At 38.8% G+C, this 26,635-nt stretch overlaps 1 protein-coding gene across 1 annotated transcript in view; it reads left to right on the forward strand.

The window, feature by feature from the left end:
• Positions 1-932: 932 nt before the first annotated feature.
• The window catches only part of ACTL6A (actin like 6A), a 28,863-nt gene continuing 3,160 nt past the window's right edge, over positions 933-26,635 (forward strand). Inside the window, exons 1-12 of the mRNA XM_003132545.6 lie at positions 933-1,124; positions 9,523-9,599; positions 9,772-9,946; positions 13,425-13,525; positions 14,683-14,780; positions 20,055-20,149; positions 20,441-20,547; positions 20,643-20,732; positions 22,916-22,977; positions 23,368-23,482; positions 23,629-23,709; positions 25,975-26,070. Of these exons, the coding sequence (XP_003132593.1) occupies positions 1,100-1,124; positions 9,523-9,599; positions 9,772-9,946; positions 13,425-13,525; positions 14,683-14,780; positions 20,055-20,149; positions 20,441-20,547; positions 20,643-20,732; positions 22,916-22,977; positions 23,368-23,482; positions 23,629-23,709; positions 25,975-26,070 (1,122 nt within the window). The 5' untranslated portion in view covers positions 933-1,099. The remainder of the gene's footprint in view (positions 1,125-9,522; positions 9,600-9,771; positions 9,947-13,424; positions 13,526-14,682; positions 14,781-20,054; positions 20,150-20,440; positions 20,548-20,642; positions 20,733-22,915; positions 22,978-23,367; positions 23,483-23,628; positions 23,710-25,974; positions 26,071-26,635) is intronic.

A 26,635-nucleotide genomic window follows, 5' to 3' on the forward strand; every position in this document is an offset into this window, starting at 1 on the left:
CTGAGACTGATGCGGCTTTATTCAACTGTTCTTAAGATAAGAGGTACCTATATGTCTAGACTCTAGGCAGACCAAGAACCATGAAGACATACAACTGATCTTAAGAATTTTAGCTGGAGCGACATGACCATGCTTTGGGTATTTTCATAAATCAAGCCGCCTGCAAAATGGCTAAAAGGGCAAGGCGACAAGTTATTGTAGTAATCCAGAGGAGCGACAACGGTGATCTGTACCAGTAGAAATAGACAGGTTGGAGATGTATTTAGGATTAGGTGATCGCTTGGAGGAGGATTGACTATATTGCTTTACACCTGGCTCAGAGGATAAAAGAAATTTATGACACTTTGAAAAACAACTTGTAAAGTGCTACCTAAATTTAGCGGGATACTGTATCATTCCCTTCTTTCAACTATTCATAACCATTTAAAAAAACTTCACGGTCCTATCGGTTTGTCCGATTTACAGATTCTCCCTACCCCAAACTGGCGCATGGCACGTTAATATTTTCAACATAAATTCGTTGAAAATAGCTTTAAAAAAATTCTTCATTCACCAATATCCAAAGCCGTCGGAACTATCGCATGGAGAGGATTCCAGACCCCCTTCTAGAGGTTTATCTGGATTTGCCGGATTCCCACCGCTCCTCCACGCGCAGCCTCACCCCCTGGTCCGGCCCCATACTCTTGCCGACAGCCTGCCTCCTCCCTCTCCCGCTCCCTCCGCCCCACTCTCGGGCCCTTTCGGGAAGCTCCGCCCCCCCCAGTTCCGCAACTCAACTCCTCTCCTTCCGTCGCTTTCCATTCTCCCCGCCCCCATGGCTGTTTTCAATTGGCTAAACTGGCTGTGCCGCGACGGGGAGCGCGGCAGAGCCTCGTTCTTATTGGTTGAAATATAGCCGGGCCTCTTGTGATTGGCTGCTAAGGGGAGCCAGCAAGTGTGACTGCGCTCCGGGGTGTGTGGACGCCGCTTTGTTGCCTGAGGGGGGTGGCGGTGGAAGTTAAGAGGGTCGGGGGCTAGAGCGTCTCCGGATCTGTAGTCGCGGCGGTTGCGGTCGCTTCGCCTGGTGTCCTTTAGCGTAGGAGTCGCGTCAACAGCAGCCATGAGCGGCGGGGTGTACGGGGGAGGTGAGTGAGTGCGGCTGCTCGAGAGCGCGCCTTTTTAGCGTGTGGGGTTCGTAACCGCCGCCCCCAGCCCTCCCCTCCCCTCCCCTCCCCGGCGGCCCTTCCGGTCTCCCCCTCTCGGGACCCCGGCCTCCCCGCCCCATCCCCGCCCCGCGCTTTGCCCGCCCCCGGAGCCCACCCGGCTCCACGATCGCCCCGGGCGCCCGGAGTCGCCGCCCCCTGGGGCCTCTTCCAGTTTCCGCCCGCCGGGGAACCGGTTTTTGGGGGTGCACGCCGCCCCGGGGCTGGGCGGACAGCTCCCCTCGGGGGCCCGGCCCGGCGAGCCGCGACTGGATTGGCCGGCTCAGGGGCTCTTCTCAGGCAGTCGGCTCTGTTGGGGTGTGCGTGCTCGCGTGTTTAAACTTGGGAGGTCCCGGCAGTTAGCTAGTGTGGACCGCGGGTTTTCGCGGCGTCGGGGAGATGGCAAAGCGAGCCGCGAGGGTTGGAACTGATTGGAGGAGTGGCGGCCACTCCGGACGCAGCCTCCTCTCCGTCCGCGCTCCGCACTCATGCTGCCTCACCTTTCAATAACTCCTGCATATATGTTGACTGTGGATTCTCCAGAGTTATTCGTGGGCGGGTCTGCTCAGGGTTAGTATAGAGACATGGGTAATTTAAGAATGAGTGGGGTGCGCGGTATAGTGAAAGATTTCCGCGGGCTGGGGCTTACATCCACCTGGGTTGTAATATCAGCCTCACTTTTTATTAAACTCTTTGCCTTGGGCAAGTTGTTTAACTTTTCCCAACTTCAGACGATTCGTTTGTGGAATGAAAATTCCTACCCATTGGGATGATTGTGAAGGTTAAGGGGGGGGTAATGCTACACTTGCTACTCAAAGTATGAGCCAAAGATCAATAGCATCAGCTTCACTTGTAAGCTCTTTAGAAAATACTGAATTAGAGCCTCCGTTTTTTTGCAAGATACCTAGGTGAAGCACTGAGTTATATGATTTCCTAACCCAAAATGTTGGTCTTGTTATTGTGTTTAGTAAGGATATTGTTTCTGAAGAGGTTTTATAGGTAGGATATGAAAATAAGGTTTTTAAAGTTCTTAGTAGTTTTGAAATGAAGCTTGAGTCTCAGGTGACACACTGACCCTCACCCCCTCCTTCCCTGTATATGTTCTTAGTTTTAATTTCTCAAATGTGAGAGTTAGTAGTTTCCCATTTTTACTTTGAAGAAAGCCTAGTGGATCTTCATGATTTACTTCTCTCCCATCTGAAGATGCAGTCCTGACAGAAAAACTGGATCTATGTGCCTTTGCCTCATGAAGGCTACTGACTGTATTGACTTTCAGGTTCACTGATCCAAGGACCTAAAGGCTACCCACTGAGTAATTCCTTACAAGGCATTGTTTAATGTGATTAAGGTAGAAATAGATACCAATAATGCGAACGTTAACATTTATTGAGTGCATGCTGTGTACCAAGAACTGTTCCAGAGGCTTGCTGTTGCATTTAACACATGCATGAACTTAATCAACAACAACCGTGGGGGATGGTACTGCTTATCCCTGTATTATTAAAGAGGAAAATGAGGTTTAGAAAAGATTAAGTAGCTAGCCTAGAGTTACCTAACTTTCTAGTAAATGGGAAATAGGAACCTCTGGGATAAAGAAAAGGCATTTCAGTAAAACCCTTTCCCACTTAAAAAAAAAAAAAAAAGGTTTTTGGTTGTTTCTCCATAAGCCGTTCTTCAAGTATATAACCACAGCATATTCATATATGATTTAGATATTCACAATAAATATCCTATGTCTCATTTGCTTATGTAGAGGAATATATCTTAAAGTCTACTTCATATATAAAGTATTTAAAACTCACAAAAATGCATGGTTATAAAGTATTTAAAACTCACAAAAGTGCATGGTTTTGTGTTTGAGCTGCTACTGTATGGGAGTATTTATAGTCAGTCACATTTTCCAAAGGGTTTACTCTGAAAGGCAACCAAACCTCCCACCCAAGTTTTATGTAATTAACTTAATAAAGTGTATTTTTTTTTTTTGTTCTTTCTAGGGCCACATCTATGATATATGGAAGTTCCCTAGGGGATGAATCTAAGCTGCAGCTGCCAGCCTGCTCTACAGCCACAGCAATGTCAGATCTGAGCCACATCCGTGACCTGCTTTGCAGCTTGCAGCAATGCCGAATCTTAACCCACTGAGCAAGGCCAGGGATTGAACCCACATCCTCATGGATAGTAGTCTGGATCTTAACCTGCTGAACCACAACAAGAACTCCAGTAAACTGTATTTTTTAACTTAGCTTGCTTATTAAAAAGATATTTGTAGTTTGTTTTAAGTTTTGTAGCTGTCTTATTCCAGTAGTTATTTCCAATCAGGACTGGCACTTAATCTTTAGCTTTAGGTATAATACATAATTCATCTGGATTGCCATACTTTCTGTAATTCGTTTTTGGGCCTCCTCATTGCTCCTGTGATCACCTTTTATGGTACTCTTTTGCTTCATACTCCTTTGTGTGCCAAAAATAAATAGGTATACTACCAGCCCATCTTTGATAAATTTTATCACTCTTGGGCTCCCCTCACCCCCAATCTCTAATCTTAAAAGTTTCTCAAAATCATCTTCCCCATGAATTGGAGCTCTCTCATCCAAACAAACAAACAAACAAACAAACAACAACAACAAAAAACAATCTTTCCATCTCCTCACAGAGTCTTTAGCTTTCTGTATTGGAATGTTTTAAGACCAGGTTAGTAAATTGCCCTCATTGTTCTGTGTTTTCTCAGGAAAATCACATCACCTCTAAACTTGGAAGTCATTTATTCTGGGGAAGAGTATCAAAATCTTCAAAAAAGTGAAAATAACATTTTTAGTGGAAAAGGGATTCAACCCTTAAGGATTTTTATCCATTAGAAATTGCATATTGGGGATTTCCCATCGTGGCGCAGAGGAAACGAATCCAACTAGGAACCATGAGGTTGCAGCTTTGATCCCTGGCCTTGCTCAGTGGGTTAAGAATCTGGCGTTGCCATTAGCTGTGGTGTGGGTTGCAGACTGGGCTTGGATCCTGTATTGCTGTGGCTGTGGTGTAGGCCAGCAGCTACAGCTCTGATTTGACCCCTAGCCTGGGAACCTCCATATGCTGCTGGTGTGGCCCTAAAAAGACAAAAAAAAAAAAAAAAAAAAAGAAGAAGCTCACAGTCTTTCAGGTGAGTCAATTAAATAAGTAGACATAATATTCCTTCCTTCCTTCCTTCCTTCTTTCCTTCCTTCCTCCCTTCCTCCCTTCCTCCCTCTCTCCCTCCTCCTCCTCTCTCTCTTTCCCACAGCAGCAGCATGTGTAAGTTCGTGGGCCAGGAATAGAACCCAAGCCACAGCAATGACCCAAGCTGCTGCAGTGACAACTCTGGGTCCCTAACCTGCACAAAAAAACTTATTTATTTTTAGTTGTACATTTTTCGCCCACATTTAAAGAACTGAAGTTGGAATACTATTGATGGCATGGCAGAGTTTAATTGACAGCATGTTTTTTTCTTAGTGGTATGTAAAATAGTGGTGCATTTCATGTAGTATCTTATATTGATGATAAAGGGTATTGACTAATTCAGTGAAGTATGTTCAGTAATGACAATATATGGAAGGTACAAAGGTAGCACAGACAAAAAAATTATTAAGTCAGCGTGAGGGAGTACAGGGACTTTACGAGAGAGGTTATGGGGATAATGAGAGAGGAAAAGAGGGACTGCATATGCAGACAACATAATATTCAATAATGCTAGTGTGTGAGGTGGGAGGTGAGACTGCTGCAGATTATGTTAGGTCTGAGTATCACCTGGGTAGAGTGATTTGAATTTTATCATGCAGATGATGAAAAACCACCTTATAATCCTCCCCTTTCTTTTCATTGAAGGATTTATGTACCAAAATGTTGAGAGTTACAGTCTTGAAAGGTCACAGTGCAGCAGTTTTAAAGGTGGATTAAGAAGGCGAAGATGGAAGCACAATACCTGTAGGGAATTGTGGTATTTCCTGGTTGAGATAAGAGCTCAGACCCAAGACAGTGGCAGCAGCATTAAAGAGGAAGGGATTCAAAATTTTTTTAGCAGAAATATTTGCTGGAACTTGAGGGGTATCAAATTTGAAAGTGTTCCAAAGGTTTTTGTCTCTGATGATGAGGCCACTAACTGTGATAAGCACTGCTGAGACTGGATTAGGCAGGATGGGAAAAAGACAGTGCTTCAGGCACGTTGAATTTGAGGTACCCATGGGACATCAGGTGGAAGTGATAGAAATTTAAGATATGGATGTAGATGAAGGTGAGGGCGTGAGAGAGAGGTTTCAGATTGGAAGTAACACTGTTTAGGTAGAAGTTGAGTTGTAGGAATGGAGCAGATTATACAAGAAAGGCTAAGTTAGAGGAGGGGCTCCTGACATGGGGTCCTTGGCTTCCCCAAAGAGTCCATGGATATAAATATTTTATTCCAATTGGTTTCTTTTATAGTCTACTTGAAAATATTATAAGAAGGCATTCATGAGTGTCCTAAGCTGTCTGTATTAGTTTGCCCAGGCTATCATAACAAAGTACCACAGACTGGGTGGCTTAAACAACAGAAATTAATGTTCTCACAATTATGGTGGCTAGAAGTCTGAGATCAGGTGTTGGCAGGGTTGTTTTCTTCAGAGGCCTTTTCTCCTTGGCTTTCAGTGGCCGTCTTCTCTCCCTTTGTGTCACATGGCCTTCCCTCTGTACATATTTGTGTCCAGATTTCTTTCACGTAAGGACATCAGTCATATTGGATTAGGGCCCACCCTAATGATCTCATTTTAATTTAATCATCACTCTAAAGACCTGATCTCTAAATACAATCACATTCTAAGTTACCTAGGGGTTAAGGACTTCAATATAAGAATTTTAGGAGGAAATAATTCAGCCTTAAACATTGTCACAGAGATCCATGACACAGAAAAGGTTAAAAGCCCTGGTGCAGGGCAAAAGTTTGTTTTGTTTTGTTTTGTTTTGATTTGTTTGTCTTTTAGGGCTGCACCTGTGGCATATCGCAGTTCTCAGGCTAGGGGTGAAATCGAAGCTGCAGCTGCCAGCCTACACCATAGCCACAGCAACGCCAGATCCAAGCCGCATCTTCAGCGTACACCACAGCTCATGACAACACTGGATTCTGAACCCACTGAGCGAGGCCAGGGATTGAACCTCATCCTCATGGATACTAGTTAGTTTCTTAACCGCTGAACCACGATGGTAACTTAGTAATCCTTGTGAATAGGATTTGAAAATTTTGGTTAACCAGGCAGTTAATTCATTTGGGTTAGGATATTCTTCACCCAGCATTCTAGTTAATCAAAGTGTTAGATTTTACTAATACATGTTCATTGGTATACTACTCTAAAACTTGCAGTTTAGGAGTTCCTGTACTGGTGTAGCAGAAACGAATCCAACTAGAAACCACTTGGTTGCCAGTTCGATCCCTGGCCTTGCTCAGTGGGCTAAGGATCCGGCATTGCCATGAGTTGCAGTGTGGGTCACAGACACAGCTCAGACCTAGCATTGCTGTGGCTGTGGTGTAGGCCATCAGCTGTACCTCTGATTAGAATCCTAGCCTGGGAACCTCCATCTGCCGCAAATACAGCCCCCCCTCCAAAAAAAAAAAAAAAAAGACTTACTGTTTATACTTGAGTTTACATGCTATGGTTTAAACAAGTGAAGTGTTTTGCTTTAAGGACCCCTCCTTTCGGATAAAATAATTTGAATCAGAAATTATACAGAGAAAGGTTGGTTGCTTTGGGAAATACAGAAAATTCCTCTCAAATTAGAAATAAACATAGGTGGTTTTTCATTTTATTTAAATAAAACTGAGATCACTATTCTGTAAAGACACCATCTCTTAGTTGTAATAATTGATTTTTCTTTATTTAAAAATTTTTTGTTTTTGAAATACTTAAAACATTAAAAAATAAAATGTAAGTTTGTGATATTTCTCTACTGTCGAAATTAAATTAATGTTTGTCATATTTGCCTCACATATTTTATGAAATAAAATGTTAATACAGATTCCTTCTCTCTGCCTCGTTAGAGGTAACTAATTAGCTGAAGTTGGTATGTAATATTCCCCAACCCTATGCATATTTTTATACTTTCATTAAGTGTGTGTGGATCCATAATGAATTAAATAGTATTAAAATATATATGCATTGTAACCTTTTAAACTAATTATTTGGAGTCTTATCCATGTTGATAAATGTAGATCTAGACCATTCTTTTTTTTTTTTTGGTCCACCCTTTGGCATATGGCCTGGGACAGGGATTAGATCCAGATCCAAGCCAAGCCACAAACTAAGCCACAGCTACAGCAATGCTGGATCTGTTACCCACTGTGCTGGGCCAGGGATCGAACCCATGTCCCGGCACTCCTGAGACACTGTGGATCCCGTTGTGCCATAAAAGGAGCTCCTAGACAATTCATTTTTAACTTCTCAGTAGCATTTCACTGTATGAATAAACCATAGTTTATCTCTTTCCCTCCTGAGAAACTCATCTAATCTGCCTTTTCCTGTGGCAAGCAGTATAATGATAATAATTATAATGGCAGCTAGCACTTCCAGTGCTTATATGCCAGGTACTGTTCCGAGTGCTTATATACTTATAGCTCTTTGAGATAGGATCTAGTATTCACAAGAGGAAACCAAGGCAGAGAGGTTAGTAAATCACCTGAGGTCATAAAGCTAGTAAATATTCTTGTACATCTGTCCTTGTGATATATGTGAGAGTTTCTCTAGAGAAGATGTAAGAGTTAAGTTCTGTGTATGCACATTTTCAACTTTAGTAGATATGACTGATTGCCCATAGTAATTGTAGCAGTTTACAACTTTTACTAGCAAATGAGTAAGAGCTCCTTTTTTTCTACATCTTTGAGAACACTTGGTCTTATCAGACTAATTTTTGTCAATTTGACAGAGCTAAGTAGTAATTCCTTATTGTTTTTAATGATTAACTGAAGAAAATCCTTTGAAAAATCAGTGCCTTAGAAAACCGAAGTGCTTTGTTTTATGAGGTATGCTATTTTAGGTGAATGAAGTATTTTTAAAGTATAATTAGAGGCTTTTCTTTGAATTTGAATATCAAAAAAAATACCAGCTTTCTCTGTCAACATTAAACATTTATCTCAGAAATCTGTGAAATGTGCAAACTTTGATAATGCCTTCATTATAATGATTTTTACCTGGCCTGTGTTATTATACCTTATGCTCTTATTCTTCAGATTCCCTATTTTTCTTGAGGTTTTGCTAAGTTTCTTCCCTAAGTGGATGAAATACAGTTTTCTTTAATGTATGAAAAAAAGTATACTTAAGTGTACTGAATACCTTTCCTTTACCCCCAGATCTCCTTTTTTCTTTTCTTTTTTTTTTTTTGGTCTTTTTTTTCCAGGGCCACACCAGCAGTATATGGAGGTTCCTAGGCTAGGGGTTGAATCAGAGCTGTAGCACTGGCCTACACCAAAGCCACAGCAACTCAGGATCCTATGTGGCTGCAACCTACACAGCTAAATGGCAATGCTGAATCCTTAATCCACTGAGTGAGGCCAGGGATCGAACCTGTGTCCTTAGGGATGCTAGTCAGATTTGTTTCTGCTGAGCCATGATGGGAACTCGCAGATCCACTTTCTACTCATTTTTACTCTGTGCCCTTAAAGGCTGACCCTTATAGACTACATCAGAGGACTCTCTTGACCTCTGGTTTGGCCATTAGTAGGGTAACTGTACTTCCTGCTTTGTGCTTCTTGTCTTGGTATAATTATTAATAGGGACTCCTATCACATTCAGAAGTGGGTCAGTTCAGATGAGAAATAGCAAGATAACCCTGGCCAGTAGGGAGAGAAGTCAGCATATGTACTAGTCTGATTCCTTTCTCTTGGGGTCAAGAGGTCACAGCTCATCAGCTGCCCTCATGACACAACTCTCTCTGGGTTCTGGTAACAGTTCCTTTTCTGTGTTTCTTCAATTCTAAGGGTATCAACAGATTTCCGTTATTACTAGTCCTAGGGGACCATAGTGTCCTTTCACGTTTTTCTATATTGTGCCTATATCTTTGTAAATAATCCCTTTAATAAGTAAACTCGCCTTAAATTATCTAATTCTAGTGTGCCATCTCTTTCCTGATTGAATCGCTACTGATATACCGTGTTTGACTTTTTATATTTTAATTAAGTGAAATCTTTAGCTTAAAATGTATTTAAAACTAGGTTCAAGCTGGTAATATGAATGTAATGCCTGCTTTGATTTTAATAGAGGTTTCATATGTTCTCATTTTAAGCATGTTAAGAACTGTTTAATTTTTATATGATACTAGAAAGTTGTTAATGTTAATTATCTTTTCATCTTTTCAGATGAAGTTGGAGCCCTTGTTTTTGACATTGGATCCTATACTGTGAGAGCTGGTTATGCTGGTGAGGACTGTCCCAAGGTAAGTGTGATGTTAGAGTTAATTGGATATACAGATATACAAGGGCCATTCTTGTAGAGTGAAATTCATACAGAAATTCTGACTCAAATATGGTAAAAGATATTAGTTCGGGGAAAATGACTCCTTGGTCAAAGCAGGTAAAATTTGTAAATCATGTTTTTGACTCTTACAGGTGGATTTCCCTACTGCAATTGGTATGGTGGTAGAAAGAGATGATGGAAGTACATTGATGGAAATAGATGGGGATAAAGGCAAACAAGGCGGTCCCACCTACTACATAGATACGAATGCTTTGCGTGTTCCGAGGGAGAATACAGAGGCCATTTCACCACTGAAAAATGGGATGGGTATGATGCTTTTTGCTATGGATTTTATTAGAGTATACATAGTATATTTTGGATGTAAAGCAATGGTTTCTTATAAGTTGAATATTTGCAGTTTGTTGTTGTTGTTTTTATTCCACAAACTGATGTCCCAAGCTCTGCGAATACAAAGATGCATAAAATACGCTCCTTTTCCTCAAGAAACTCACAGGTAGGACTGCTCACACACAAATAGCACTTCTATGTGGAATAAGAGCTATGGTATAAGTATGTTTGATCAGCTGTGGGACTAGAGAGGGGAAGTATTTAACTCTGTCTTTGGGCATCAGTGATGATTTTCACAGAGGAAGTAACTTTTATACTGAATCTTGCTCACCGAATAAGAATTAGCCTGACTGACAAGACTGGTAAAGCAGAGCAACCAGCATATGTGAAGAGATGGTGTTGTGTTTAGAAATGTCATCAATTAAGTATGGCTGTAACATTGGGTGTATAGGGGCCAATTTTAGGAAGGGTAGGCAGAGAGCAATCATAAAAGGGCTTAGAATGCCAGGAGTGTATTAAGCTGGTAACTTAAATGTAACCCCAAAGGGAATTTTAACTAGAGATGTGAAATGCTCATATATGCCAGCTAGAAAGATTCTAACAGCAGTAAGTAGGCTAAATTGGAGGGAGAACTAGAGACAGGAAAATCAGTTAGGGAAATGAGTCCAGATGAGAAATGAAGAAGGTTTAAATTTTAACACTGGTGGCAGAGATCTTGAGGTGGCTCTCAGAGATAGCAAGGATACATGGTACTAAGTGATTGAAGGGGTGAAAAGAGAAGAGTTGAGAAATTTTCCTAAATTTGTTATTGGAGTGACTAAATAGAGTATCATGCATTGAGATAGGAATAGAAGGGAAAGGAACAAGTTTATGGTCTTAAAAAGACTCAAGATCACTCTCAGTTTCCTTATTCACGAGAAAGACTCACAGAACTCAGCATATAATTGTATTCACGGCTAAGGTTTATTATGCTGAAAGGATACAAAGCAAAATTGACAAAGGGAAAAAAAGGGGCATGTAGTGAAGTCCAGAAGAAACTAGTGCAGGCTTCCAGGAGCTTATAGTGAAGTTGTAAAGGATGTGCTTAATTCCTTCAGCTACCAGAAACGTGTGTGTGTGGTCTATTAGAGGAGCTTAAAAAAAGGCTCAATACCCTATTTCACACTCACAAAGATGGCCATATTATAAAGACAGACAATAGCAAGTGTGATGAAGTTATAGAGAAACTAAAACTCTGTATCTATTTCTAAGAGAAAACATAAAATGGTGTAGTGGCTGTGGCTTTGGAAAATAATTTTGACAGTTTCTTAATGGGTTAAACAGTTCCACTCCTAGGTACCAATACAAGAGAAATTAAAACATATCTCTGTACCAATACCTCTATGCAAATGTTCATACAGCATTATCCATATCAGCAGACAAAAAGTGAAAATAGCCCAAATATATAAGATGTGGTATATCCATAAGATGAAGTACTGTTTGGCAATAAAAAAAAATGAAATAACTGATGTAAGCTAAAATAAAACTCCACATAATGAAATAATGTAATGTAATAAGAAATGATCAGAATGAAATAATGTAATGTAATAAGAAATGATCAGAGGAGTTCCCGTCGTGGCTCAGTGGTTAACGATCCAACTAGGAACCATGAGGTTGCAGGTTCGATCCCTGACCTTGCTCAGTGGGTTAAGGATCCGGCGTTGCCGTGAGCTGTGGTGTAGGTTGCAGACACGGCTCGGATCTCGTGTTGCTGTGGCTCTGGCATAGGCCGGTGGCTATAGCTCCGATTGGACCCCTAGCCTGGGAACCTCCATATGCCTCAGGAGCGGCCCAAGAAATGGCAAAAAGACCAAAAAAAAAAAAAAAAATCAGAAAAAGCTAATCTCTATAGACAGAGTAGTGGTTGCTTGGGGCTGTGGATAGAGTAGGAAGTGACTGCAAAAGGGCGTGAAGTTTGGGAGGGATGGAAATATTCTAATATTGGATGGTAATAATATTCACACAACTTTGTAGATTTACAAAAGAAAATCATTTAATTGTAAAGCTTATAATGTATCCATGTCATGGTAAATTATACTTCTATAGGGCTGTTTAAAAAAAAAGGTGTAAGGACATTGTTGCAAATATTTTTTCTTATATCATCTTGATACTTGGAATAAGTGATTCTTTTCTATTAAAAAAAAAAAGATTCAGTATCTATGGTTTTTATTTGGTTTGGTCATATAGGTATCTATACCTAACATGTACCAAAATCCCAGACTCTCAGAAGGAAATAAGGTGTTCACATTGTTTGTATAAATAGTTTAGGCAGAGTGAGCTACTCTTATTTAGGGAACATTTATATCAATGTAGGGAACTGTTTACCAGCCAAATTCCTAGGGGGCAGCCAAGGGTCAGCCTTGCAAGCAGGCCTTACTCAGGTCTGCTAAGTTAACAGCAAGTAAATGAGTTTGTTGTTAGTTCCAAGTGTTTGAACATAAGTGCTATTCTAGTAAGCAGGTGAGAAAGATTTTAAGACATGGATTGCGTTATCCAGAAAAGAGTTTGGGATATGAGAAGAGAATTAAGGGTGGGATTCTTTCTGAAAACTTATTATATATTTAACCAATAGAGCTGCCTGTGAAGGAGAATGAAAAGGATTGGTTAGTGAAGTAGGAAAAAATTCAGGAGAAGGCCAAGAGAAGAAAATGTTCTAGAAGTATAGAAAGAAGTGCAGTGATTCTCATTGTTCTCTGCTATGCCGTTGAGATTTACACTAAAGGGAAAGAGAAGTTAAAACTACTAAGGAATTCCATTTACCAAAAAACCCCATCCTGATAGACTTGTAGAAGTATGTTGTACAAGTAATGACATTTCTTCAATGTTCTGTGGCAAGAAAAGTGTAAACTCTGGAATCAATAGTGTCAGTTAATTTAAAGAGGTCAGATGAGATTACAAATGTGAAGAATCCACTGGATTTGCCGTTAGAAGCTTATTAGCAGTTTATTAGCAGTTTACGCAAGCAGTTTCAATGGAATGTTTAAGTGGAGTCCAAATTGAAAACATACTATTTTCTAAATTTTTAAAATGTCTTTTCATCTTTTTTTTTGTAGAGTATACTTTTTGAATGTTAGGTCTAGATCATAACAGTTCTTTGTTTCCCTTACCATTCCAATTGCATATTGGGCCTCTAATAAGTACTTACTGAGTAATATTTATCTGGTATTTTATGTCTATTTAATACATTAATTACATCTGGGACAAGTCTGGGGATTGTAATACTTTGGGGGCTGGAGAAACCATATCTAGAAAACAAAGATAATGTCAATATAAAGTACTGTTCTATGAAGAAGATCTGTAAAATAAGCAGGTTCTGTATATTAAAAGTATTAGAAGCTAAATCATTAGAAACAATCTCTCAAAATATGCTGTATTCTTCAACTAGCATTGTTTTCAAGGTATTACTCTCATATTCTAGTTGAAGATTGGGATAGTTTCCAGGCTATTTTGGATCATACCTACAAAATGCATGTCAAGTCAGAAGCCAGCCTACATCCTGTTCTAATGTCAGAAGCACCGGTAAGACAAAGACTTTCTCAAGTTTCTCTGGGTTGTTTTCTACTCATTTGAAGACTGTTTCCTTTTTCTTTAAAGAGACGGAGACGTCCATATTTTAAATTTTGGAAATTAGGGAAAGGGGGATTAATTTCTAAATACTCTTATGTAACTTTTATTATTTCACTAACTAAAATACTCGAAAAAGAATTATGAAGTACCCTAGTAGGGTTATTTATCTGTCTTTTTCTGTGAATTTAACATATGATTTCCTTGCGCTGCTTCCCATTTTGGTTCATGAATTATCCCTTATCGCTCAAGGGCAGTGTATATCTGCTTTTGTACTCCAGTCTCCAGGAGAGAGGTCAGTGTTAAACTAGGGTTAGAAGTTGCTAGACCGGAGTTCCCGTCATGGCTCAGTGGTTAACGAATCCGACTAGGAACCGTGAGGTTGTGGGTTTGGAGTTCGGTTCCTGGCCTTGCTCAGTGGGTTAAGGATCCGGAATTGCCTTGAGCTGTGGTGTAGGTCGCAGACGCGGCTCGGATCTCGCATTGCCTTGGCTCTGGCATAGGCTGGCGGCTACAGCTCTGATCCGACCCTACCCCGGGAACCTCCATATGCTGCGGGAGCGGCCCAAGAAATGGCAAAAAGACAAAAAAAAAAAAAAGAAGTCGGTAGACCAAAGTCTCTTGTGAAAGACATTTGGTACAGAGTCAAAAGGGCCCAGAAGACTAGCATAATTACTATAAATTATCAATATTTTGTTATTGTTTTCTAACCTTGTTTCTTTTATGAGTACTGGGTATAAGTGGAAGGATTTGATGGTTTACAATGCATATTTAAGATTTTGTTGACTAAGTCTAATTTTAAGATTTAATAATATTTCATGTTTATAAGAATCCTGATTTCCCTATACTTTGAAAACTCTGTAATTTCTAGAATTCACAGCAGCAGACAATTTTACTAATTAATAAACTTTACATTTATTTTATATTTAGTTACAAATGTATAGAAATAAATGATATAAAGATGTTATTATGAGGAAAATTTTCCATAGTACATTACTCTGTTTTTAATGTCTTATATCTTTAATATAGTGCTATAATGAGTTTCTCACAATAAATCATTTTAGTTTTTATAAACAATAAATAACTTGCATTTCTTTTTCCCTCTTCTGTAGTGGAATACCAGAGCCAAGAGAGAGAAGCTGACAGAATTAATGTTTGAACACTACAACATCCCTGCATTCTTCCTTTGTAAAACTGCGGTTTTGACAGCGTATCCTTGAAAGAGTGATACTTAGCTTTTCTTTAGGAGTAATTTTGGTACTGCTAAAGGTGATGCCACAGCAGGAAGGCAGAAGCCAATTCTTGCTGGTCCAGAAGTTAAGGAGTTTTTCTCTCTTGCTTTTTAGATATCTTTTAGTATTTCTTACTGAAACTGATGTACATGAAAGTGTGAGAAGGAGATAGGAAAGAAACACTCAAATCCTTCTTGTTAACAAAGTTTAAAAAAATTTTTTTTTTTAGAATGAGAATATAAATAGAGGGCAGTGTTTAAGTCAGTTGGCCTAGGTAAGTTCAAGGACTTCCACTTCCTTTCTCTTCTCCCATACTGTAGAAAAGTGGAAATTGGCTATAAATTCATTTAAAACTTAATCACTAATATTTTTTACAAGCATATTAAGGGACAGAGAAGGGAATAATTAATCCTAATCTCAAAGAATGTGTAATATTTTTGTTGAAAGCTAAATAACAGATTTAGATAGTACTTTTATTAGTGGCCAAAGTCATAAAGAAGTCCATGATTAATTTGAATTTTTCAAATAGCAGTTGTAGTTCAGTGGAGGAATATTGTAGCCTGACAAACCTTTTTAAAGAAAAGAGAATTTAGTTGTATAATGTTGGGGAAAGAGCTGTATATTTAGAATTCAAGTTTCAGTGCTTATAAACTGATCTGGAATTAAGTACCTAAAACCTGAGCTTTGCTTTTTGCTCATTTTACCCTGGGTATCTCTCTGGATTGCTGTGATATTCAAGTACATTTTATGTATATGTGAGAATCACTGTGGTAACTGCAGTCTAACATTTATCTGTCATGCTGTGCCTTGGAGATGACTTTAGCAAAAGTATGGAGGTGGAAAGTGTAAGCATTCTGAACAGTTACTTAATTTATAGTTGAAGATTTATGTTTGGCTTCAAAAGGGGTTGTAAAAATAGGTTTAGATCAGACTGTAGAGGCCTTGCATGTTAGATGTTAAAAAATGTGAACTTTAGACTCTAGAGAACCATTGCAAGTTTTGAGTAGAGGAGAAAGACTACCAGCGGATTCATCATGGGCATTATCTCATTTTCATAATAACCCTGTCAGGAATTGGAGTCAAAGTAAGCAAACTGGTCCCAGGCCACAACTTGAAAATGGCAGTTCTGAATTTGAATGTAGGTTCTGTTTGGCTGTTTCCTTACAAGGGTATATAAACAGAATTGGCATTGTTTTATTTTTTAACTTTAAATTATTAGAGAAATTTTCTAACACAAAAGAAGATAGAAGTGTATATTGAACCTTCATGGGCCCATCACCCAGGGTTCAATAGTTTTTAGCACAGAACTAAGTTGTATTAGTTAAAACCTCACCCTCTTTCCCCTCCCACCATGCTTTTGAAGTAAATCCCAGATATTAAGCATGTATTTCTAAAAGATTTTACCATATAAATCTCTCTCAAAAAATAAGGATATAACGAGAATTTATTTTCTTAACAAAATAAAACAGTGTAGTGTATTTGAATCAGGATCCAAACAAAAAAGATCATGTATTGTATTTGTTCAGTATGTCTCTTAGGTCTTGTGTTCTGTAGATTCTACCCCTCCTTTTTTTCTCTTGTAATTTATTTTAGGGCAGTAGATGGTTTATCCTGTACAATTTGTAACATTTCTGGCTCTGGCTGGCGATTTTTACTGCATTCTTCTAGCCCAGCAGTTCTCAAACTTTTAATTCCTCGAGCTTTTATTTACATGGATCATATCAGGCAGTATTTGCCATATTAGAAATTAAAACAGGGGAGTTCCCACTGTGACATAACAGGCTTGGTGGCATCTCTGGAGCTCTGGGATGCAGGTTCAATTCCCAGCCCTGCACAGTGGGTTAAGGGTCCCACGTTGCCATAGTTGTGACATAAGTCACAGCTGAGGCTTGGATCTGATCATCCCTGGCCAGGGAATTCCATATACTGTGTCAAGGCCAAAAAAAAAGAGAAAGAAATTAAAACAAAGTTAAAAATTATATTTGCTTATTATTTTAAGTAAATTAATAATAAGCATAAAGTATTTATTTTATTTATTATTCAGTGAATTTTATTGCATTTATAGTTGTACAATGATCGTTACCATCAGATTTTATAGCATTTTCATCCCAAACCCTCAGTGCATCTCCCCCACCCCCCCAGCATAAAGTATTTTAATAAAAAATAACTTTTCTGAAACCAAAAATATTAATGAGTGGCTTCATTTTACAGTTTTTTCAAATTTCTTTAACATTGGGCTTAATAGCAGAAGTTGGATTCTCATATCTAGCTTTTTCAGTCTTTTGTGTGTCTATCACACATGACATAGCCTCTAGAAAACTCTCCTGTACATTTGGGAGAGAATGACAGTGAAAAAGGCAAATAACATCCTAGTATTATTCTAAAAACTGTTTTAATTTCTCAAATGTGGCCTTGGATTCCTTTACACTTTCAAAAATTACTGAGGATGCCACAGAGCTTTTGTTTATGTGAGTTATAACTGTCAATTACTGTTTGAGAATATAAAACTAAGACTTTTGACATTTATTTAAAAATAGCAAAAATAGACACATTAATGTCAATAAAAATAACAGTTGTATGAAAAAGATAACTCTGTTTCCAAAACAAAAATATTAGTGAGAAGAGTAGTGTCTTTTTATGACTTAAGTGATAACCAGGCTCTTATATCTGCCAGCCTCAGGCTCTGTCGTCTTGTCACCTCAAGTTGGCAGGCCTCAGCTTTCTGCTTTTCAAGTTGTATACTGTTGGAGAACTCATTTAGTTAAAAAGGTAGAAAATTGTGTGAACTCACTGATGCCCCTTCATTTTTTCAGAGTGCATTAACCCTTCTGGTTACCCTGAAGTCCTGCTCTTGAATAGTTGAGTCATCAGCCAGAGATGTGGGTAGATTTTATAATCAGATTTTGGATTTTACCCCTTCTGTATGTCTCTTGCTTTCAGAGTTTCTACCTTAAATGTCCAGCTTTTTTCTAGCCCTGAACTCCTTTCTTTCTGTTCACTCAGGGTGGTATAGTTGTGATTTTAAGCCAGTGCTTTCCTGAGCTATGGAGCTGGGAAGCACTTTCAGGCAAGGAAACTGCAAACTTGCAGTTCTTATTACCCCTTCCAGTTTCATTTTCATGAGAATAAGTTTTGCCTGAATTTTGGGTACTTTTGAATATTTTCAAGTATCTTTAAATGGTCAGTTAAAATAATTTGTCCAGATTTTATAACTGTTATCTATAGGAGGGCTTACATACCATTTTGCTGCTTTTTAGTCCGGCATTAGCTGTATCACTTTGTACTAATAGAGATAAAATTAGTGTTTACGTATATAGTTGACCAGAGATCAGTAGAGTACCACTAATAGTGAAGATAAATTATCTTGTTTTGTCATTTTTTAAGTTTAAGTATAGTTGATTTACAATGTTCTGGTAATTTCTGCTGTACAACATAGTGATTCAGTTATACATGTACATACATCTACTCTCTTTCAGATTCTGTTCCCTCATAGATTATCACAGAATATTGGGTAGAGTTTTCAGTGCTGTACAGCAGGTTCCCATTGGCCAGTCATTCCATCAACCTCATGTGCATATGCCAATCCCAAACCCCAAGTCCATCTCCCTCTCATCCCCCCATCTGTCTACTTTGGTAACCATGAGTTAAGATAAAATTACCTTTCTGGCCATTTATTCTCAGATCTCTTTCCTCTGATCATTCCTGCTCCTGCCTTCATTTTCTGCCCTTAGCCACCGCCACTGCCCCCCACCCCTATATGTTCTTTCTGGTTTAACTATCCATTTCCTTGGCTTCAGATACTAGTTATACACTGACAAATTCCCAATCCATGTACATATCCCAGATTTTTCTTGTGAGCTCCAGGCCCATGTCCAGCTGCCTACTGTAATTTTTTCTATTGGTTATCTGGTTTAAGCACTTTAAATTCATTATGTCCAAAGTTGAATTTATCTTCCCTCCCCTCAAATTTATTCCTTCTCCTTCATGTGTCATCTTACTCTCAGTTATCCAGATCAGAAATCCTTCTCATTAGTCCTTTAAATTTAGTAGTTATCAAAACCTGTGTATTCTCCAAGCCATCCCACCCAAGTCCAAACCCTCAAATTCATTTATTTCTGTCAGCCGCCACTGCATAAGGTGCAAGCTATTTCCCAATTATCACAGCCTTTCCTATCTTGCCCATTCTTTACACTGCAGTTCTAATAATCTTTGTTAATTGCCAGCCTGCTATTTTGAGCCAGAATTATCTTCCACATTGTTCCCTTCCTTCCTTCCATCTTTCAGTCTCCTGAACTACTTTGCACTTCCCTGACCTCACCATGCTGTCTTGCCTCCTGGTCTAACCATGTGTTCCTACTCTTCTCCATGTCCCCTTCCCCAGTTTACATTTGGATTTCCCAGGGATTGGTTAGGTGGTCTCCATTATACTCTCTAGGGCATCTTTTTATAGCTGTTCTTTTTATAGCTTTATTGATCTCTACTTCACTAAAGAGGATATCCTTCAGGGCAGAGACAGTTTTGGTTCAGCTCTGTGTATCTTCTGTGCTTAAGTAATGCCAGTGAGAGACTGACCTCCTTTTTCCTTCCCTTCTTTAGTGAGTACTGGACTCATCACTAGGCACATAATAGATGCTCAGTAAACATTTGATGACCCAGTGAATGGCTCTACTTCTCAATGTAGGTTTACGATGTTAATGTGATGTAGGCCTCTGCAGCTGTGGAAAATTGGATAAATGAAATCTGCTGTATTCATTGGCTGTTGAATCTTTCTGGAAGTGCTCTTCCTATTGAGTTGGGGGAGAGGATAGCTGCCACTCAGCTGCCATTCTGCTGAAATGGTTCTAATTAATCCCATGTGAGAATGGTTTTGGTTCTTAGCTCAAGTGTCAGCCTTCCACTGTTCTTACCACGTTCTTTTAGATTTTGTTAAATGCTTCTCAGTTAAGTTTGTTGTAAGCCCTTTGATCTATGCCAGGTACTTTGAATAACTGCTAATTTTGACCAGCTCAATAGACATCTCTGGAATAAATGTTTCTCTGACTTCCTCACCCCACCATTCTGGAAGTCCAGCCTGCTGTTGTCATTTGTTTTTAAACCAGAGTTGTTATTAGATACCAACTTTCATCCCTATATTTTAACACATTTTAAGTCACAATGCACATGTTTTTAAAATGCCTTAACAAAACCTTCCCTTTACAATAAACATTATTTTAGAAACTTGATACTTTCATTTCCTTAATGCTGTAAACCAGATTTGCCAATGGTCGTTCTACTGGGCTTATTTTGGACAGTGGAGCCACTCATACCACTGCGATTCCAGTTCACGATGGCTATGTCCTTCAGCAAGGTAACTGTATTTAACAGGGTGCACTGAGGACGCAGGTCATGAAATAAAGCAATGAATTGGACTATCAAAGTTTATCAGTTTCCAAATAATATCTTTTTTGAGTGTTTTTTAAAAAAACCTCTAGTATATAGTGTATATTGAAAACTGACAGCACTGCTTCATTCATGCTTTGAGGGGTAGTTGTGTTAATTCTACTTGAAAGAAATTACTCATTTATAAATACACAGGGGAAATTTGTCCCAAGGAATTTGGATTTAATGCTTTCTTAGCCTTGTTTAATCTGTTTCATAGGCATTGTGAAATCCCCTCTTGCTGGAGACTTTATTACAATGCAGTGCAGAGAACTCTTCCAAGAAATGAATATAGAACTGATTCCTCCATATATGATTGCATCAAAAGTAAGTGATAATTGAATTTTATTTCTGGGATTTATCTCCAACTCCCTACGTCCATATTTCGAACTCTTAACCAAGCACGTGCTCTTGGCACTCAGGAACCTGTTCGAGAAGGATCTCCAGCAAACTGGAAAAGAAAAGAGAAGTTGCCACAGGTTACCAGGTCTTGGCACAATTACATGTGTAATGTAAGTAACCCTTTTCTCTTTATGAAAGCATTATAGGCTGTGAGTTTGAACAGACTATGAGTATTTTATATTTTTCAAACTTTATATCTCTGATGATGTTTTACAAATAAAATTAATAGCTTTTGGGGGTGGGTTTTTTCATACTTGCCAATATCTCAACAAACAACTCTATATTCATTTGAATTACTATTGTGAGACCTGAAAGGAGCATTGTTTTGGGGGTTAAAAACAAATACGCTATTCTGTACATTTTTTGGCTAAGGCAATGTTTTTAGTGTGTAGAGCTGCTCTGCTAGTGTGGCTTAGTTATGTTCTCTTTCCTAACATGAGTCAACAATATTAAAAAATGTGCTATTGTTCATAGCAAGTTTCTCAATGGGAGACTTTCTTTACTGAAAATCCATCTCTGATCATGACTTACTGATAGGGGAGTCATGTTAGTAAATTAGACTCTCACATCGCAATATGTATTAATTTCTTTTTTTTAATTTATTTTCTTTTGTGGGGGCTGCACCTGCAGCGTATGGAAGTTCTCAGGTCAGGGATTGAATCCTCTCTGCAGCTGCAACCTACACTAGATGTGGCAATGCTGGATCCTTAAAACCTGCTGCACCACAGCAGGAACTCCTATATATTCATTTCTAACAGTAAAAGATGAAAGTCATAATTTTCTATGGCAGGGATATATCCTATTTGACAGTTTTTTACACCTAAGGATAAGTATTTTGGGGGGGGGGTTGGTACAAGGAAAAATTTTGAAGCTTATTAATAATTTCCCTAGGAGTTCCCATCATGGCTCAGTGGGTTAAGAACCCAGTTAGTATCCATGAGGATGTGGGTTTGATCCCTAGCCTCACTCAGTGGGTCAAAGGATCCGGTGTTGCCATAAGCTGTGATGTAGGTTGCAGATGGCAGCTGCAGCTCCTATTTGACCCCTAGCCCAGGAACCTCTGTATACTGCAAGATGCGGCCCTAAAAAGAAGAAAAATAATAATAATAATTTTACCTAAATATCAACGAGATTTTTCCTTAGCAACTCAGAGGTCATATGTATTTCACAACTTTTAGACTGTTTTATACTATGTCAGTCAAAAAATTACGGAAGATGCAATATATATATATATATATATTTTAAAATATATTCAGCTAATGAAATCTTGCTAAGTCTAAGCTTATTTAATTTAATTAATTTATTTATTTTTGCTTTTTAGGGCTGCACCCTCAGCATTTGGAGGTTCCCAGGCTAGGGGTTGAATTGGAGTTGTAGCTTGCTGGTCTACGCCACAGCCACAGCAACGCCGGATCCCAGCCGCATCTGTGACCTACACCACAGCTCACAGCAATGCTGAATCCTTAACCCACTGAGAGAGGCTGGGGATTGAACCCATATCCTCATGGATATTAGTCAGGTTCCTTAGCCACTGAGCCACATGGGAACTCCCTAAGCTTATTTTAAAGGATAAAACTGTTCTAAAGCCAATGTTGTTATGTAGGACTATGGTACAAGTATTCCCACTTGTTTTTTATCTCATCATTTTTCCCTGATGGTTATTTATTTTTGCTTTTTAGCGCCACACCCGCAGCATAAGGAAGTTCCCAGGCTAGGGGTCAAATCAGAGCTACAGCTGCTGGCCTACACCAGAGCCACAGCAATGCAGGTTTCAAGCCCCGTCTGCAACCTACATGACAGCTCATGGCAGTGCTGGATTGCCTACCACTGAACCAGGACCAGGGATCGAACCCATATCCTCATGGATACTAGTTGGATTTCGTTTCTGCTGTGCCACAACGGGAACTCTGATGATGGTTACAATTTAAATGTTATACAATTTAGCTTGTAATGTGAGTGTTTAGAATTGGGTTTCTTGAGGCTCAGAGACCTTGCTGGGTAGATTTATACCCTCAAAATGATTTAGCCATCCAGGTATGTGGTCCAGTTTCATTAAGAAAAGTTTTTTTTTAAATAATATTTTTCAGAGTTCCCTGGTGGCTCAGTGGCTTAAAGATCTGGTGTTGTCACTTCTGTGGCTTGAGTTGCTGCTGTGGCATAGCTTCAATTCCTGACTTGGGAACTTCTGCATTCTGCAGACATGAGCAGAAAAAAAAAAGTTTATAAAAATATAGATTGCAAAGACAAATTTCAATAACCTTGTGTCTTAACTCTTTTTTTGTTTAATCCTTAGTGTGTTATCCAAGATTTTCAAGCGTCAGTACTTCAAGTATCAGATTCAACTTATGATGAACAGTATGTTTTCTTATTTTTTCTATGAGGCTTATAATTTAAGAGCTCATTAAAACCTTCATACTAATCTTTTTAAAAATTGTATAATATGTTTGTGTGTATATATAATTGAATTACTTTCTTGTACACCAGAAATTAACACAGCATTGTAAATCAGCTATACTCCAATTAAAAAAAAAACTGCATACTTTATAAATTAGGACAGAAATTGATTAGTTAAACAAATTGTAGAGTATGCTTAACTGGTCTAAAGGTAAAAAGTTAAGAAGTACTAAATAACATTTTAAAAGAAGATTCTCACTCTGCTTTCTTACCTGTTGTTGATTCCTTAGTAGTTTATAATTCTTAAGAGGATTGCTTTTGTCTTTTGTTTAATATTGTTTGATGTTTTAGAGTAGCTGCACAGATGCCAACTGTTCATTATGAATTCCCCAATGGCTACAACTGTGATTTTGGAGCAGAACGGTTAAAGATTCCTGAAGGATTATTTGACCCTTCCAATGTAAAGGTATAAAAGCTTATTTCATAATTAGCTTGGTTTTTCCTATAAAAATCTCTATGTAATTATAAATCCTAAATAAGGTTAAATTTTTTTGGATGTGCTTTATTGTTTGAAGTTCTTCTTTGTGACTATTCGTTTCTGTTTTGTTGTAGGGATTATCAGGAAATACAATGTTGGGTGTCAGTCACGTGGTCACTACAAGTGTTGGAATGTGCGATATTGATATCAGACCAGTAAGTGCCAGTTTTATTTATGGCATAAAGCTGTCTTTCAGGGCAAACCAGTGTCCCCGTTATTTATAATTGCCATCATTTAAGTTGGCAACTTTGGCCATTGACTTTGAAGTCCATTTTCTAATAGAATATGTAAAAAAATGAAGTCCCTAGCAAAGGAAAAATGTGTAATTTTCTTTTTTTTTTTTTTTTTTTTTTTTGTCTTTTTAGGGCTGCACACGCAGCATGTGAAAGTTCCCAGGCTAGTTGAACTGGAGCTGTAGCCACCAGCCTACACCATAGCCACAGCAACTCGGGACCTGAACCACATCTGTGACTTACACCATAGCTCATGGCAACACTGGATCCTTAAACCACTGTGTAGGGTCAGGGATCAACCCTGCATCCTCATGGATACTAGTTGAGTTCGTTACCACTGAGCCACGACAGGAAGTCCCAAAAATGTGTAATTTTAAAGCTGTGGTGTCCAGTGTGGTAACTATTGGACACATGTAGCAATTTCAAATTAAATATTTTAAGTTTCACTTCTTTAGTTGCACTAGCCACGTCATAAGTATAGCTACTTGCTAGAGAACGTTTCTGTCATCACAGAAAATTCTTTTGGACAGTGCTGTTCCAGAATGTGGCAAGCCAAAATATGTTATTGGTGATTTTTCATGTGTGTAGTTCAGTTTTATTTTTCAGGAAGGTGTGGTTTAAATTCTGTAACTTTTACATGGAGTTTAGTGGGGTTTTGTTTGTTTGTTTTTGGCTGCACCTGCAGCACGGGGAAGTTTCCTGGGCCAGGAATTGAACCTGCCCTGCAGTTGCAGCCTGTGCCACAGCTCCACTGTGCCACAAGGGAACTTCCAACATGGAGTTTAGTTTAGATCTTCTTACCTTCGTATTTTTTGTGCTTTGACAAATTTTAAGGACAAATTCCATATTTTATACCATATAATTATTAGATTACATATTACTTAAACCCTAGATTTAATTTTTAGCCAGTGTACTGCCTCAGAATTCTTTTTGAGTTAATTTATTTGCATGGAGCGTAGTGCTAAAACTAAGGGTGTATAAAAAGTCATGTTCAAAAAAAAACTTGGGTAGTTATGAAAAATATTCCTTATTTCAACTACTTAATTAGCCAGTTGTGCTACTTCTAGGACAATAGGGTTATAAGTTTAATATAAACTCAAGGGGAAGGCAATTGATTTAAAGTAGATTTAATGTAAAAGATTGATAACTTAGTTTTTTAGTGAGATTTCTCCTTTTAACCAGTGTTGATTGTAGAGGAAATGCTTCTACATTCCATTTTCTCTTTCAAAAGTTAGATCATTTAGACATTTGGAATAAATTTTTCAAATATGAACTTAGCCACTAAAAAAGCAAACTGATATTTAACTTTCTGATGCATACATGCAAATTAGAGGTAAATATACTCCTTATAATTAGGAATTTATTTTTATTTGGGGAGGCCTCAGCAGGAGGATTTTGAAAAAGTCCCTGCAGAAGACAAAGGTAGTAGTTATTTTGGCCAGCACTGTTGTATGTACTGTCCATCATAATCATTAAATCTTACCTAATTTTAAATATCGCAACTTCTAGATAAGCCTTCTAAAATCATAAAATTATGAAATATACCTCTAAATACTGGCAGCTATCTGCCAAAAAATTATGATTGGGTTTTAGAATAATTGCTTTAAATGACTGATTCTTAAACGTTAATACACAGTAGAATCATTTGGAGAGAGTTTTAAACAAACTAACAAAAACTTGCAGTTCCCGTCGTGGCTCAGTGGTTAACGAACCCAACTAGTACCCATGATTACGAAAGTCTGATCTCTGGCCTTGCTCAGTGGGTTAAGGATCTGGTGTTGCCGTGAGCTGTGGTGTAGGTTGCAGCACACGGTTCGGATCCCGAGTTGCTATGGCTGTGGCTGGTGGCTATAGCTCCAATTGGACCTCTAGCCTGGGAAACTCCATATGCTCTGGGTGCAGTCCTTAAAAAAACCAAAAAACAAAAAACTAATAAAAGCATTGCCTGGACCCTATCACCAGAGATTTTTATTCAATGGCCGCTAGGCATTGGTGTTCTAAAAACTTTCTAAATAAGTTGACTGTGCAGCCAGGATTGAGAACCACGTGATTAAGCTGCTAGGTCAACATACAAGTAAAAAACTTAAAAAGGGAAGGTTGTAGTGGAATACATGATTCTGTTTGTAGTTTTTTTTTTAAAAACTGTTGGCAACATTTGGAACTAATTTATTTTTGTTTTCATCCCAGGGTCTCTATGGCAGCGTTATAGTGGCAGGAGGAAACACCCTAATACAGAGCTTTACTGACAGGTTGAACAGAGAACTCTCTCAGAAAACTCCCCCAGTAAGTTTTGTTTGTTCTTTAGTAGTGGTTTCAGTCATTTGTAGCCACATTGCTGATGGAACTGGAACTTTATAGTTCATTTTTCAATAGATTGATATATTTCATGTGTGCCTGGTATAATACCTCCCCTCCATTTTTTTGCATTTTAGGGCCACACCCATGGCATACAGAAGTTCCCAGGCTAGGGTCAAATCAGAGCTACAGCTGCTGGCTTATACCACAGCCACAGCAATGTAGGATCTGAGCCCTGAGCCACATCTGTGACCTACACCAGAGCTCACAGCAATGCCAGATTCCTGACCCACTGAGCGAGGCCAGGAAGTTCCTGTGGTGTTGCGGCGTAAACTAATCCAGCTAGGAACCATGAGGTTGTGGGTTCGATCCCTGGCCTTGCTCAGTGGGTTTAGGATCTGGCATTGCCGTGAGCTGTGATGTAGGCTTGGATCTGGTGTTGCTGTGGCTGTGGCGTAGACCGGCAGCTGTAGCTCTGATTAGACTCCTAGCCTGGGAACCTCCATATGCCACAGGTGCGGCCTTAAAAAGACAAAAAGACCAAAACAACAAC

Source organism: Sus scrofa, chromosome 13 (genome assembly GCF_054392235.1).
Source record: "Sus scrofa isolate SSC_HxYL_T2T_F1_AM1 chromosome 13, Sscrofa_HxYL_maternal_Yorkshire_Landrace_v2.0, whole genome shotgun sequence".
NCBI classification, from domain to species: domain Eukaryota; kingdom Metazoa; phylum Chordata; class Mammalia; order Artiodactyla; family Suidae; genus Sus; species Sus scrofa.